Genomic DNA, 12,626 nt, shown 5'->3' on the forward strand with positions numbered 1-12,626 from the left:
GAGTAGCAAAAGAGCTAACGTTTGTATCATTGTGTCCCTGGATGAGGAGGAGACACAGACAAGACCAAGTACTCAGAGAAACAATTGCTGAAAGCTTCCGAAATGGGCCGAACTATAAACTTACAGATTTAAGAAGCAGAGCACACCTGAAACCAGGATAAAGCCAAAGAAATCCAACCAGGACACATCATAAGCAAATTTTTTCAAAACTAAAAACAGAGGATAAAATTACTGAAAGAAACAAAAGAAAAGCAACCTCTTACTTACCACTGGGGAAGTTTTTCAAATGACAATGACTTCTACTGGAAACCACAGAAGTTGAAAAGAAGTTATACTTTTTTTCCCCCTAAGTGCTGAGAGAAAGAGCTGTCAATCCCAAATCCTACAGTCAGTGGAAATATCCTTCAAGAATGAAAGGGGAAACCAAGAGATTCCAAGATGAAGCAAAATCAGGACACTTTGTCACTAATATACTGACTCTACAAGAAGGGCTAAGAGAAATTCTCTACATAGAAAGGGAATGATAAAGAAACCTGGAGCATTAGAAGGGAAGCAAGTACATGGTAAGCAAAAATCTGGATAGAAATAGCATTCTTTTTCCTCTTAAGTTTTCTAAGTTATAGTTCATGTTTGAAACAGATTTGTAATACTCCAACATGGCTCTAAATATATGTAGAGTAATTAAACAGGAAAGTACCATAAGTAACAGCAATTACACTCCTGGGCATTTATCCTAAAGAAATGAGAACACAGGTTCATTCAAAAACCTGTACATAAATATTTATAGAAGCTTTTTTAAAATAGTAACCCCAAACAGGAAACAACCTGAATGTGCTCCAACAGGTGAATGCCTTAGCAACTGTGGTATTATAACAGGGAATACTACTCAGCAATAAGTAGGAAACTGCTGATGTAAGCCACGACCTGAAGAACTCTCCAGAGAATTATGCTGAGTGAAAAAAAGCCAATCTCAAAAGCTACACACCACACGACTTCATTTGTATGGCATACTTGAAACGACAAATTTATAGAAATGGTGAAGAGGTTATTGGTTTCTAGGGATTAAGGAGGCAAGGGATGAAGGGAAGTAGGTGTGGCCACAAGAGGACAACAAGAGAACCCTTCGTGGTGATAGGAATGTTCATTGCTTGACTGTGTCAATATCCTGTGATATTGTACTGGAGTATTTCAATATGTTACTGTTGAGGAAAGAGTATAAGGGATCTCTCTGCATTACTTCTTACAACTGCATGTGAAGCTACAATTATCTCATTTAATTTTAAAAAGATACCAAGAAAGGGTGAAATATCAAGCCACCGAGTAGAAAAAATTATTTGCAATACATATAACTGATGAAAGATTAGCATTTGGGATATATAGATAATTCCTACACATCAGTTAGAACAACAATGCAACTTAAAAAATCGGAGGCTTAAATCACTTAATAAAAGAAGGTATTCAATGACCAATACACATATCAAAAAAGGGGTTCAACCTGGGTGTGATGGCACACACCTATGTTATCCCTGTTAGTGGCTCAGGAGGCTGAGGCAGGAGGATTTTTTGAGTTCAAAGCCAGCCTCAGCAACTTAGTGAGACTATAAGCAACACAGTGAGACCCTATCTCTAAATAAAATATTAAAAAGTCTGAGGATGTAGTTCAGTGGTTAAGTATCCCTAAGTTCAATCCCTGGTACCAAAAATAAAAGTACTCAGCTTTATTGGTCATCAGGGAAATAAACTAGGCCCACAGAGAGATACCACAATAGATTCTTCAGGATGGCTCAAATGTAAAAAACTTAAATATTAGGTGTTAACCAAGATGAATGTTCTGGAACTCTCATGAACTGCTAACAGGAAAATAAATCATTTTGGAGAACTGCTTGGCAGCATCTGTTAGATCTGAGCATGTGTATATCCTATGACTCTGTGGTTTCACTCTCTGACACGTATGCAACAGAATTGCATATGTACTGGCATTAAAAGACATATTACAAGAATGTCCACAGTGCTATTATTCCTCACAGGCCTGTGGTATAAACCACAAAAATTCCCATCAGCAGCAGATTGGATACAAAGTTGGGGTGTGCTGATATGTATTTATGAAAGCATTCATACATACTTGTCCTTGATACCTCTCTTTCCCTCAGTACATCCTTGTGGTTCCACCTCCAAAATATAACATGGATTTGTACACTTATCTAACCAATATCGTCCTCCTTGATGCCATCATCATTTCACACCTGGTTTACTGCTACAGACTTTTAACTAGGTTTCCTGCTACCACGCATGTGGCACTGGTGTGCAAAGTGATCCTTATTAAAACAAACAAAAAAATGGCCTTATTAAAACAAAAAAAACAGGATGACCTCATCCTCCTCTTTACTCCTTCCAGTGGGTTCCTATTGTAATTGGGATTAAACCAACTCCTTGCCATGGTTTGGGAGAATGCCATGCGGGCTCTGGTATAGTCTAAGTTGTTTTAAAAAGAAAGATCTAAAGATATGCCAAGTGGTTTAAACAAAGTAAGAGCTTCTTTTTCTAACACACACGTAGTCCAAAGGAAGTTAGTCTAGGTCTAGCTGGGCAACCCCGCCTGTCTCTACATGGAGACCCACAGAGCTGCACCTTTCCCTCTCCATTTCTGCTACATCCTCAGAATCTGGTCACGTGGCACACCCCACTCTAAGGAGGCTGGGAAATGTCTTTGGTGTCTCACCCACAACCCCACTGCTAAGCAAGTCGTCTTGGCTTTAGCTTACATCATGTGATCCCTCTGTCTCCAGCCTGGCCTCCTCCTCCTTTCTCCCCTGCTCTTGGCCTGGCCCTCCTGCTCATTTCCTCTGAGGTCCTTGGGGCCTTTGCCCCTCTTCTGGTCTACATCTGGAATGCTCCTCCCTAGATGTTTAAATGACTGGTTCTTTCTTATCTTTTAGATCTCAGCTCAAGCCACACTCTTCTGAGAGGCATTTCCTGGCCCTTCCTACCTTCTCTCACTCTCACCCATATCGTTTATTTCTAGCACGTATCATTAGCTTAAATTCTCCTTTACTTACCTGCTTATTGTCTGTGTCTCCCACTGGAACATAAGCACCATAAGAGCAGAAATGCTGATTTACCCTAAAGTTATTTTACTTGTTAACATAAAACTCAGGCTATTTGCCACTTTCATCTTGTCCTATTATTAAGGGTAAAAGTTGCCCACTAGTAGGGGAAATTTTGTGGGGAGGTGATTTCTGTGTAGCCCCAACCATGTGTGGAGTTGGCGGTGTCTTACCGGAGATTGGAATCTTATGCAATTCATCAAAACTGTGCAGAGGAGCTGCTTTGGGCCTAATGGGTGGATTCTTGAAGGTAATCTTTGCTGTTGGGGGGATCAATCCTCGTTCTATCATGTTTAAAATCCCTAAGAAAGAAGGTTAACAGAATTTGAGGTTAACTAAGTCATTTCACCAATGTGATCTCTATAAACTTCACAAGTATAACTTACTCCATTCGTCATCTTATTTGTAAGGGTACAGCTAGTGCCTTAATCCTTTGCATAAAAAAATATGGCTAGTATACGTTCATTTAAGCTTAATATTCTAACCCAAGGAAAATGTCATTTCCAATAGCAGTAATATGAAATAAAATTGCACGAAGGTAATTTCATTTTAAGGTAGAAATATAATTTCACAGCAAACTAAACTTCTTGTACTTATGACATTCTCAATCATTGGAAATATTGTTGCTCTTTTTAAAATTCAGAGAAATTGGGCACACATTCTTAATAACTAAGGAGATTCTTTGTTTGGAAAGAAAGAAAAGAAAACCTGTGTGCTTGAAACCATGCCCCTGTTGTTAAAATCAGTCATACTTTATCAAAGAAGGAGTTATCTCCAGACATTTCTCATTTCACCAGAAGATATGAATGCTCCAATGGGTTATTTCAGTATAACTGAGCAACCCCGTTAGTATTAATGCAACTAATTTACAATTTCTAGAACCCATACTGTGTCAGCAAGGCTGGAGCCAAGCCTTTTTAAGGACAAGAGACATTGTTAAATAAGTAAACAAATGAATAAATCAATGAATACATGAATAATTGAACAAAGCCTGCTGCTGGGGGCAGAACTTTCATTAAGGTAGATCTATTGTATCAAAGCCAGAAACCCAGAAACTTGGGGACTATTTGTAATGAATTTGTGGTAGGATTTCAGTTTCTCACTGTTCTATTACATAATAGAAAGGAAAATTAGGAATTCTGGATCTCAACAAATTTCTAGTATACAAATGGTGTACCAAGCTGGATTAAGTTGAAGGAGTTGTCACTCATTCTAAGTATTATTTCCATTTGCTTTAAGACCTCGGTAACTATATTTTTTTGCTTTTAAAGATGTTAGTTTTGAGTTTCAGGAATTCAGAATAAACATCACAGAAGGGTTGGAGAGCTGATGAGGACGTTGCTTATCAAACAATGATTCCAGAGAGAAATGTCCAGTTTACCTAGAGCAGTTCACTTGGAGGAAGATTTTCATACTGAAAGTGAAAATTCCTGGGCCCCATTTCAGAGTTGTCCTAAAGCTTGAGGTCAGGGCCTGGGGATCTGCATTATTGGAGTCTCCAGGAAGTACTTAGGAACACTGAAGTTTGAGAATCACCAGAATTGGGGCCCAGAAACATATATGTTAAATAAACACTCCAGGTCGATCTTTCCTACTTCAAACTTAAGAAGAACTACTGATCCAGTGCACAACTCTTTAAACCCTCTTTTAAATTAGTAAAAAGGTTTTAATTTTTATAACACTAGAACTGGTTATAATATGTTCTTTAAAATAGCAATGAGGTAGGATGGGAGACATAAGGAGAGGCAGAAAGGGGATCTGCAGGACAACACAAGAGTGCTATGATTTAAAGTCCACTTTCACGTGGATTAAAAGTCCAGATTTAATGGTCACTTTCACTTACCTTGATCACAAACAACCTATTTAATCATTGATGAGACCTCATCCACAAGTACACCAAGGGAGTACAGTTCAAAGTCACAAAACAGAATGCATCAAAAACAAAAGAACCCCTAGTTGGTCATGGTTAATGTGTCCAGTTACCAACACAAAGGGGAACTAAAAATACCCTCTTCAATCTGTACTATAGATTTTACGTGTATGAATTTGCCTCGCTAAGATCTAGCTAGAATTTCCCTCCCTAATGCTGGCACTCCACCCTGTGTAGTGATACACTCTCACACAGTGTATTTCTCTCAATAAAATAAGTATATATTTTTCTTTGAACTGTTCCTGGATTCCTTTCTGCAAGGACGTCAAGGAGCTTCATGGCCTGAGTCAAGGTCCACCTCCCTTGGAGGAAACCTCCTCAGGCCCCCTGTCCCAGTGACAGCAACATTAGTTGTTTGTCTTCACAAATATTTTCCACCTGTAAATACCCAATCTCTGCCTAAGAGCTATTCCTGTTTTGCAGAGGTGAGAAACAGAGATCCTTAAAAATCATTATACTTTAAAGAGTCAGTTTCATTCTCTGAGAATTTTGAAGAATATAAGCATGATTTTAATCTTTGCTTTGATTCTGGGTGAAGCAATTTAATTTTAGACAAATATGTATAAATTCATAACTGGAAGGAAGAAGTTAAGACTCTGATATAAGCAAAAGAGATTAGGGGATTTTTTTAAATGGAGATATTGGAATTCTGAAGATTACCTGATGCTATAGAGTGTTGTACTTTTGTTTAAACTGTCTACTTTATAATTCTGTAAAGATGAAGGTTTAAAGTGTAGATATATGATAGCAATGCAAATAATTTCTGTCTATACACATGTGAGTAAGTTCTGTCACATGGAAGACAACTCTTCCATCTGAAAAGCCAGTTTTGCATCCATTTGCAAATTTATTTCAATATTCTTGATTTGTAAATATGTCTTATTTGCATTTTGGGAATCAACTGTAACATCTTACTAGTTGTCTCATTTAATTAATGAGTTAAATATAGTTTTTGACATGTTCAGTTTATGTAAGAGTCATGACTTTACTTTTTTTTTTTTTTTTTAAAAATCATCCTTTAACAGGTTTGGAGGACCCACTAAGATGAGCCAAGAGTCACCCGAAGTCATCAGAAATGATGTCACAGATACCAGCCCAGACACATTTTTTTTTTTCCTGTCTCCCACAGGTGAATTCAAAGTGGTGACAGAACTTTGTTGAAATTTGTTTTTCTAACTTTACTTCTATTCTCTATTATTTTGCTTTTCTTTTTGTTTCATTTACAAATGATGAGTTATTTCCTGTTGGTAGCTGCAGTGATTGGAAATTTGGTAATCTCTGTAAATGGATTAATGTATTCTAGAGATCTATTTCCCTGCTGGGTGAAAATCGATAGAGAATAGATTTGGTTAGTGTTCATCTATTGTGAGTTAAAATCAGTTAGGAATATCATGCCCAGGAAGAAGGAAAACAACTTTGATACTGTAAGTCTGTAGTGTTCAGTTTTTGTATTTGTGTTTACTTTTCAGCTGTGGCTGAAATTGAAGAATTTCAGGTATTCACACCCTGGATCTATACGTGTGTGTGTGTGTGTGTGTGTGTGTGTGTGTGTGTGTGTGTGACTCAGAAAGTCCACTACCCCTCATTGTTACTGTAGGAGGTTTTCTTATCTCCAGAAAGCATTATTAAATTAGAGCATAAAGGCCTTTAAAGGAGCTCTGTTTTGACTGGCTTATAGAGATAAATAAGGACATATAGTAAATTAAATATTCTTCAAATTATCAGAAAATTAAACTTGTAATTCTTTGAGCTCTCCCTGCCTCCCGCAATTAGAAACTCTCAGTGAATCTCCTTGCTTTTCATGGCAACAGAGTAATCTGCATAGTTCCAATAAGGATCTGTTCCCCTTTTACAAAGATATAAATGGAAAAATCACTTATGCAACCAAGGCCTTGCATGGAATATTTGAGAATGGTATTTATTTAATCATAATGACGAGTCACTTAGAAAGGACTGAGGTTGACTTTCTGGTGCCAGTGTTTACAAAAGTCCTCCCAGAAAAACTAGTGTGGTACACGGCTAATAGGATTTCCATCGTGGTAAGGAAGGCCACATCCTGCAAGCCCAAGAAGCTTGGGATATTTGAAGCAGCTCTAAATAGAAGAAAAGACCCAAATCTTAGGTCTTTCAGTTGGAATCTGGAAAACAAAATTTCTTGGCCTTGACTTACCAACCTTAGGATAGCAAATAATAAATGACTTTAGAAGTTCAGTCTGAGATTCCTTATGAAAGCTTTCAGCAAAATAAGCTTTAGGTGTCCTAAACAGTAAATTAACATTCTTGCTACCTCAGTGCAAACAACCCAGCCAAACCTAATGAGACCAGCCTTATTTTGTGAATAATTTTGTTTGAGATAATTTGAAAGAAAGAAGTAAAGATGATAAACAAATTTTCTTTTTAAGTTTTGAAATAATCAAGAGAGATACTAGATGTACAACTATAATGAGATATCACAATGTACAACTATAATGCACCAATAAAAAATGTGAAGAAAAAATACTATGATTAAAAAAAAGAAAAATACTGAATACATTTCAATGAAATGCTGTATCTCTAGCAAATGTCTGAACTTTGGTATTGACTAGGCTATTTTACAACTCTGTAGATACTAAGGTTAATTTGAAAAACAAACAAACAAAAAGTGAACAATAATGCAAATAAATCTTATCTACATTCATGAAAATAAAAATCTTTGGTGAAGGTTTCTCTCTCACAGAAAAGCCAATTTTGCATCTATATGCACATTTATTTCAATATTCTTGATCTACAAATGTGTCTGTTCTTTGAATTCTCCTTTGAACCAATTGTGACTTCTTACAGATTTCCTCTTTTAATTGATGAGTTAAATAAAATCTCTGATATGTGTTTATTTTTATTTGAATGGGAGTTATGATTTTATTTATCATCAAAAATTGTCCTTTAACACCATTGCTTTATTAAATCCTCATAACATTCTCATTTTCCTATTGAATAGATTAGGAATTGGAGGTTGGTTCTTTTTGTTATTCATTCAGCTAGTATTTCTTTCTCCAGAGCCTGTTACATGTCAGGGACTGATCTGAGGACTGGGGAATGCAGTGGTGAGCCACAGAGACTGCATAGACTCCAGCAGCAGAGAAGACATTAAATGAATTCACAAATACATGATTATAAAATGTGATAATCTATGAAAATTAAAGACAGTTGATTGCAGAAGTGGCTTTTACAGGTTGAGGTCAAGGTTAGGCATTCATTTTCATCTTGGAATGTGATTGGCCTGATAAGGGGCAGCAAGAAGACCCAAGTGGCTGGACCTGGAGAGAGCCGGACCAGAGGAGAATAGAGACACAGGTGAGGCCTGGGCCAGGCATGCCTTGCTCACAGAGTTTAGACTTTATTCTTTTTTTTTTTTTAATTGCTTTTATTTTTTAAATACATGACAGCGGAATGGCTCACAATTCTTATTACACATATAGAACACAATTTTTCATATCTCTATTTTTATATAAAGTATGTTCACACCAATTCATGTCTTCAAACATGTACTTTGGATAATGATTGATGTCCATCACATTATTCTAAAGTCAGATGGTGACCTCTTGCCTGAGGTCATACAGGGCCTGAATTGAAAATTTAGTCTGTGTACCCATGTAACTTGGATTCTTAACCACTGGGTGTTGGGGTGGGGGGCGCTTTCTCTTTTTGGATTTCGCCAGATAATTGTTTTTAAAGTAAGGAAGTTTTATCGTGCATTTTCCAAAATGAGTTTCTCTTGTGGATATTGTTTATGTTTCCCCGAATGCTGAACTTGCCTAGCCCCGGGGTAAGGCTTAAATGACATTTAAGCACATCAAGAACACCTGAAAAATCTTGACACTCAAGCCACATTTCTGTGGCTTGTGCTTTCCTGATGCTCATATTACCTTGCATAGTACCAGACATATGACAATATATGTTGATTAATTAGTTGATTAATTACAATTATTATGGTAGATCATGTGTTCTTTGGTAGATATTATAGAGATAAAAATGCAATTTTTTTCTTGACCAAGTGGCTATGATTTACCTTTGTTTTGTAGCATCTTTTTTATTTGTTAAAGCAAGGATTAATTGATTCATTCATTCACTGTTTCTATCCTAATTTGATCCAGAGAAAATATGCGATGATACCAAAGAAAGAAATAGAAATTCTGCTGCTGTTACTCAGTATTCCCAGGGCATAGATATTACATAAGCTAACCAGAAAGCATGTCACAAAGATTCCTGAGCAATGGCTCATAACTAGGAAATAGTTACCATTGTAGAACACTTGACAAATTTACAGACTTGTATTGATCTTGGATTCCCCACCACCAGTGGATGAGAGGTCAGCAGACAGAGGCAACCGTAGCCAGGAGATAGAATGTCCAGGCACCAGAAAAACCCCTGGGAACCAACTCTGGATCCTAAATACTCCAGATAACAAAAAGAAAGTGAGAGAGGAATATCTAAAGACCATCCTACCCAGTTGTATTTGAGACAAGAAAAGGGATCCACTTAGGCTTACTTTTAATACTTCAGCCAATTAAATTGAATGGTAGGGAAAAGTAAAGAGGGTTACACAATGACATTCAAACCTTAGGCATTCATTCACTTACTCTTTCATTTGTTCACTCATTCATTCAACCAACATTTAGTATCTATAAAATGCTGCATATGGTTGTAGGCAGTAAAGGGATAAGGAGATAAAGATGATATGGTCTTTTTGCTTAAAATCTAAAAATCCATTGATTTCACAACACCATAATCTAGACTAAGCAATGCATAGCTTAAATGCCAGTTACATTAATCCTGACTTCATGTTTCTGCATAGTAGAATACTGAAATAAAATTTTAAAATGCTCTCAGAATAGCATCAGAAATTACTCAGAAACTTGATAACTTCTAATAATACCACATAAACACAATAATTATAATAAATAATAACACCTAATCAATAATAATAACATCTAAATCAATATTAAGTCCATGGAATGATGGATTTTAGAGGAGGAAGGGACTCTCATGACCATATAGTCCAACCTCTTGATTTATAGAGGAGGAAATGCAGGCCAGTGCCAATATCTGACTTGTCACTTAGGAAAAGCAGTGACTGAGCCAGAGCTCAAACTTAGGCCCTGACTTCCTCAGTCCCCTTCCTTACATCCTTAAACACGTAACACGGCTCCTGAGTCACTAACCTTTACTGGCATCCTTTTGTAAGACTGGTATGGGGATGAAATAGGGACCCTTGCGATGAGAAGAGGGCATAACCGTGAGGTTGGGTACAGTGGACCCTTTCATTAACTTCTGAGCCTTCACCTAGTTGATAAAAAAAAAAAATTCATTTTCAGCAGACATTTTTGCCTTCACAATGAACACAGTTTTCTTTTTGTAAACAATAAATAAGGTTATGAATATTTTCATTAAGTTTTAATAAAGTAGCACTATCAGCTCCGATTTCATTGCTCGTGAGTACCCTGTGCTATTGTCTACTGTCAGGATTTTGTGTAATTTAAAATAGTTAATTAAATCCAATTAACATGTGGTGATTTTCACTATGCAAAGTCAGTATAGTAGTTAATAAAGGAACTATTAAGATTTTGTTCAATTTTAATGACTACAATATAAAAGTGCTAAATCTTAACCCAGGAGGTTTTGAATACAGCAAAGTTTTGTATAGACACATTTCCTAGGAAATAAATATTAGTTTTGAGGTAAAAAAATAAAATAAGAAAATTTAAAGATAAACATATCATTCAAAATTAACCTGTTAATTTGACTATTGCTATCTCAGAAACTGTTAAAGATATGATGTCTATATCAGTCACAGGAGCTAATTACTTTTCCTAAAGCCATAAAATGCTTTTATTATAGTTATGAAATATGAATTATTTCTATTAAATGGTTTCTAGATTTTAAAGATTATTTGTATTGTATATAAATCACATTTAATTGTATGGCCCAAGTACACTATTTTTACCTTTATGATGGGAGATTATGAATTACCTGGGCCTCTCACAGGGAAAATGCAAACTGTCTGGTATTTATAGACTGATCTAAATTTTCAAGTCATTTTCCAAACATTAATTAATTTGCATAACTTCCAAGGAAAGTAGGTAATGGTTTGCTATTTAATGAAGAACTCAAGACTGAAAGTTAGTGACTTGCTTCAGGTCACACAGGGTGCTAGATGTACACAGATTATTCTGTTTTAACATAAGTCCAAGTTTACAGTAGTGAAATTTGCCACTTGACTCAGTCTTACCAATGTCTATGCTGAAAGGTCCTCATTAAGGCGTGAGGATCTTGAAGAAAGGGAAATTACTCTAAAGTCTTGCAGGGGGTGGGGAAAAATCACTTTACAAATTAAGTATTTATTGACTGAGAAATACCTGTGTGGACAGGTGTTAGGAGGGACCCTGCTGCCAGGATGTGGTTTTGAGGGGAAACTCTAAAGCAGCCTCTACCCCTATGAACGCTGAACTCCGATGACATTTAGCAAATAAATAAGTGGAATAATATTGTGTGTGTATGTGTGTGGGGGTGCTGTTTTGGGAGCTCAAACCCAGGGTCTCAGGCATGCTAAGCAAATCCTCTACCAATGAGATATTCCCCAAGCCCACAAGAAATAGTATTTTAGTAGGCAAGTAAACACAGTCTCCTTCTGGGCGAGTTGGAAGGGGAAGAAGGGTCCCTGGATGCATGGGAGGGAACTCCAGTGTCACTGGTTGCTCTTCCTCATCCTCCGCTCTCCCCTCCCCCCTCCCTTTCAGACATAAGTAGGGTCCAGGATCTCCTAGTCCGGGAGGCTGAGATAATCCCCCAGTGCGCTGCACCCCAGGGGCAGTGTATACATAGCAAGGACCTACAGTATCAAAAAGGGCAGGGTGTTTGTCTGACTGATATTAGGGTCAGCCAAGCAAAGGCAAACTGAAGGAAGACAGAAAGATGCCACTTCCATAAAATTGTCAAGCACTGTGAAGATGTAAAAAATAGGTTTGGCCGATTGAAAGCCAGGAGCATAATTTATCTGGGTTTTCTGAAAGCCTTTGATAAAGAACACCTGACAACGGGCTCCTGAAAGCTAAAGTAGCAGGATCCAGCATAAAACAATGTAAAGAAGGACACAGAAGAGGGGATGGAAGCTCGGAGCTGTCTGGATTCTGCCTGGCAATAAGCACAGCCATAATGTTGCTTTCTTAATTCTTTAAATTGCATCAATCTAAACAATGTAAAAACCAGACTCAAGGTCTATGCTGAAAAGACAGCAAGGGGAGTGTGTGTATAGGGGCAGACAGGGAGGGTTGTAGCTTACAGAAATAAAATAGATCCCTCAGACAGTGTCACTAGATGTGAAACACCCACCATTCTGTCCCATTCCCACGGTCAGGATAACTGCTTCTGCATACGCTTGGTTGGAGGAAGAAGGAATGCAACAACCTTCGGTATTTACTGAGCACTTACTATGTAACACTAACTTTAATACAAAAAGCATTAAATTTCACGAGCAATGGAAAAGCTAAGGGCTATGGGAGTGCAGAAGAGGGAGCAATTAACTGCCTGCTGGTGCTGCAGAAGGCTTTCCAGCGACT

The 12,626-nt window shown here is 37.2% G+C and overlaps 1 protein-coding gene across 1 annotated transcript in view; it reads right to left on the minus strand.

Moving 5' to 3' along the window:
* IQCH (IQ motif containing H) overlaps positions 1-12,626 on the minus strand; it is a gene marked incomplete at its 3' end in the record, with an annotated part of 211,921 nt that overhangs the window by 123,577 nt on the left and 75,718 nt on the right. The window contains exons 6-8 of the mRNA XM_081292857.1: positions 10,233-10,353; positions 3,278-3,406; positions 3,057-3,079 (exon numbers count right to left, since the gene is read on the minus strand). Coding sequence (XP_081148983.1) covers positions 3,057-3,079; positions 3,278-3,406; positions 10,233-10,353 — 273 coding nt within the window. The remainder of the gene's footprint in view (positions 1-3,056; positions 3,080-3,277; positions 3,407-10,232; positions 10,354-12,626) is intronic.

This window comes from Spermophilus citellus (assembly GCF_964194105.1).
Source record: "Spermophilus citellus genome assembly, chromosome: 4".
Taxonomy (NCBI): domain Eukaryota; kingdom Metazoa; phylum Chordata; class Mammalia; order Rodentia; family Sciuridae; genus Spermophilus; species Spermophilus citellus.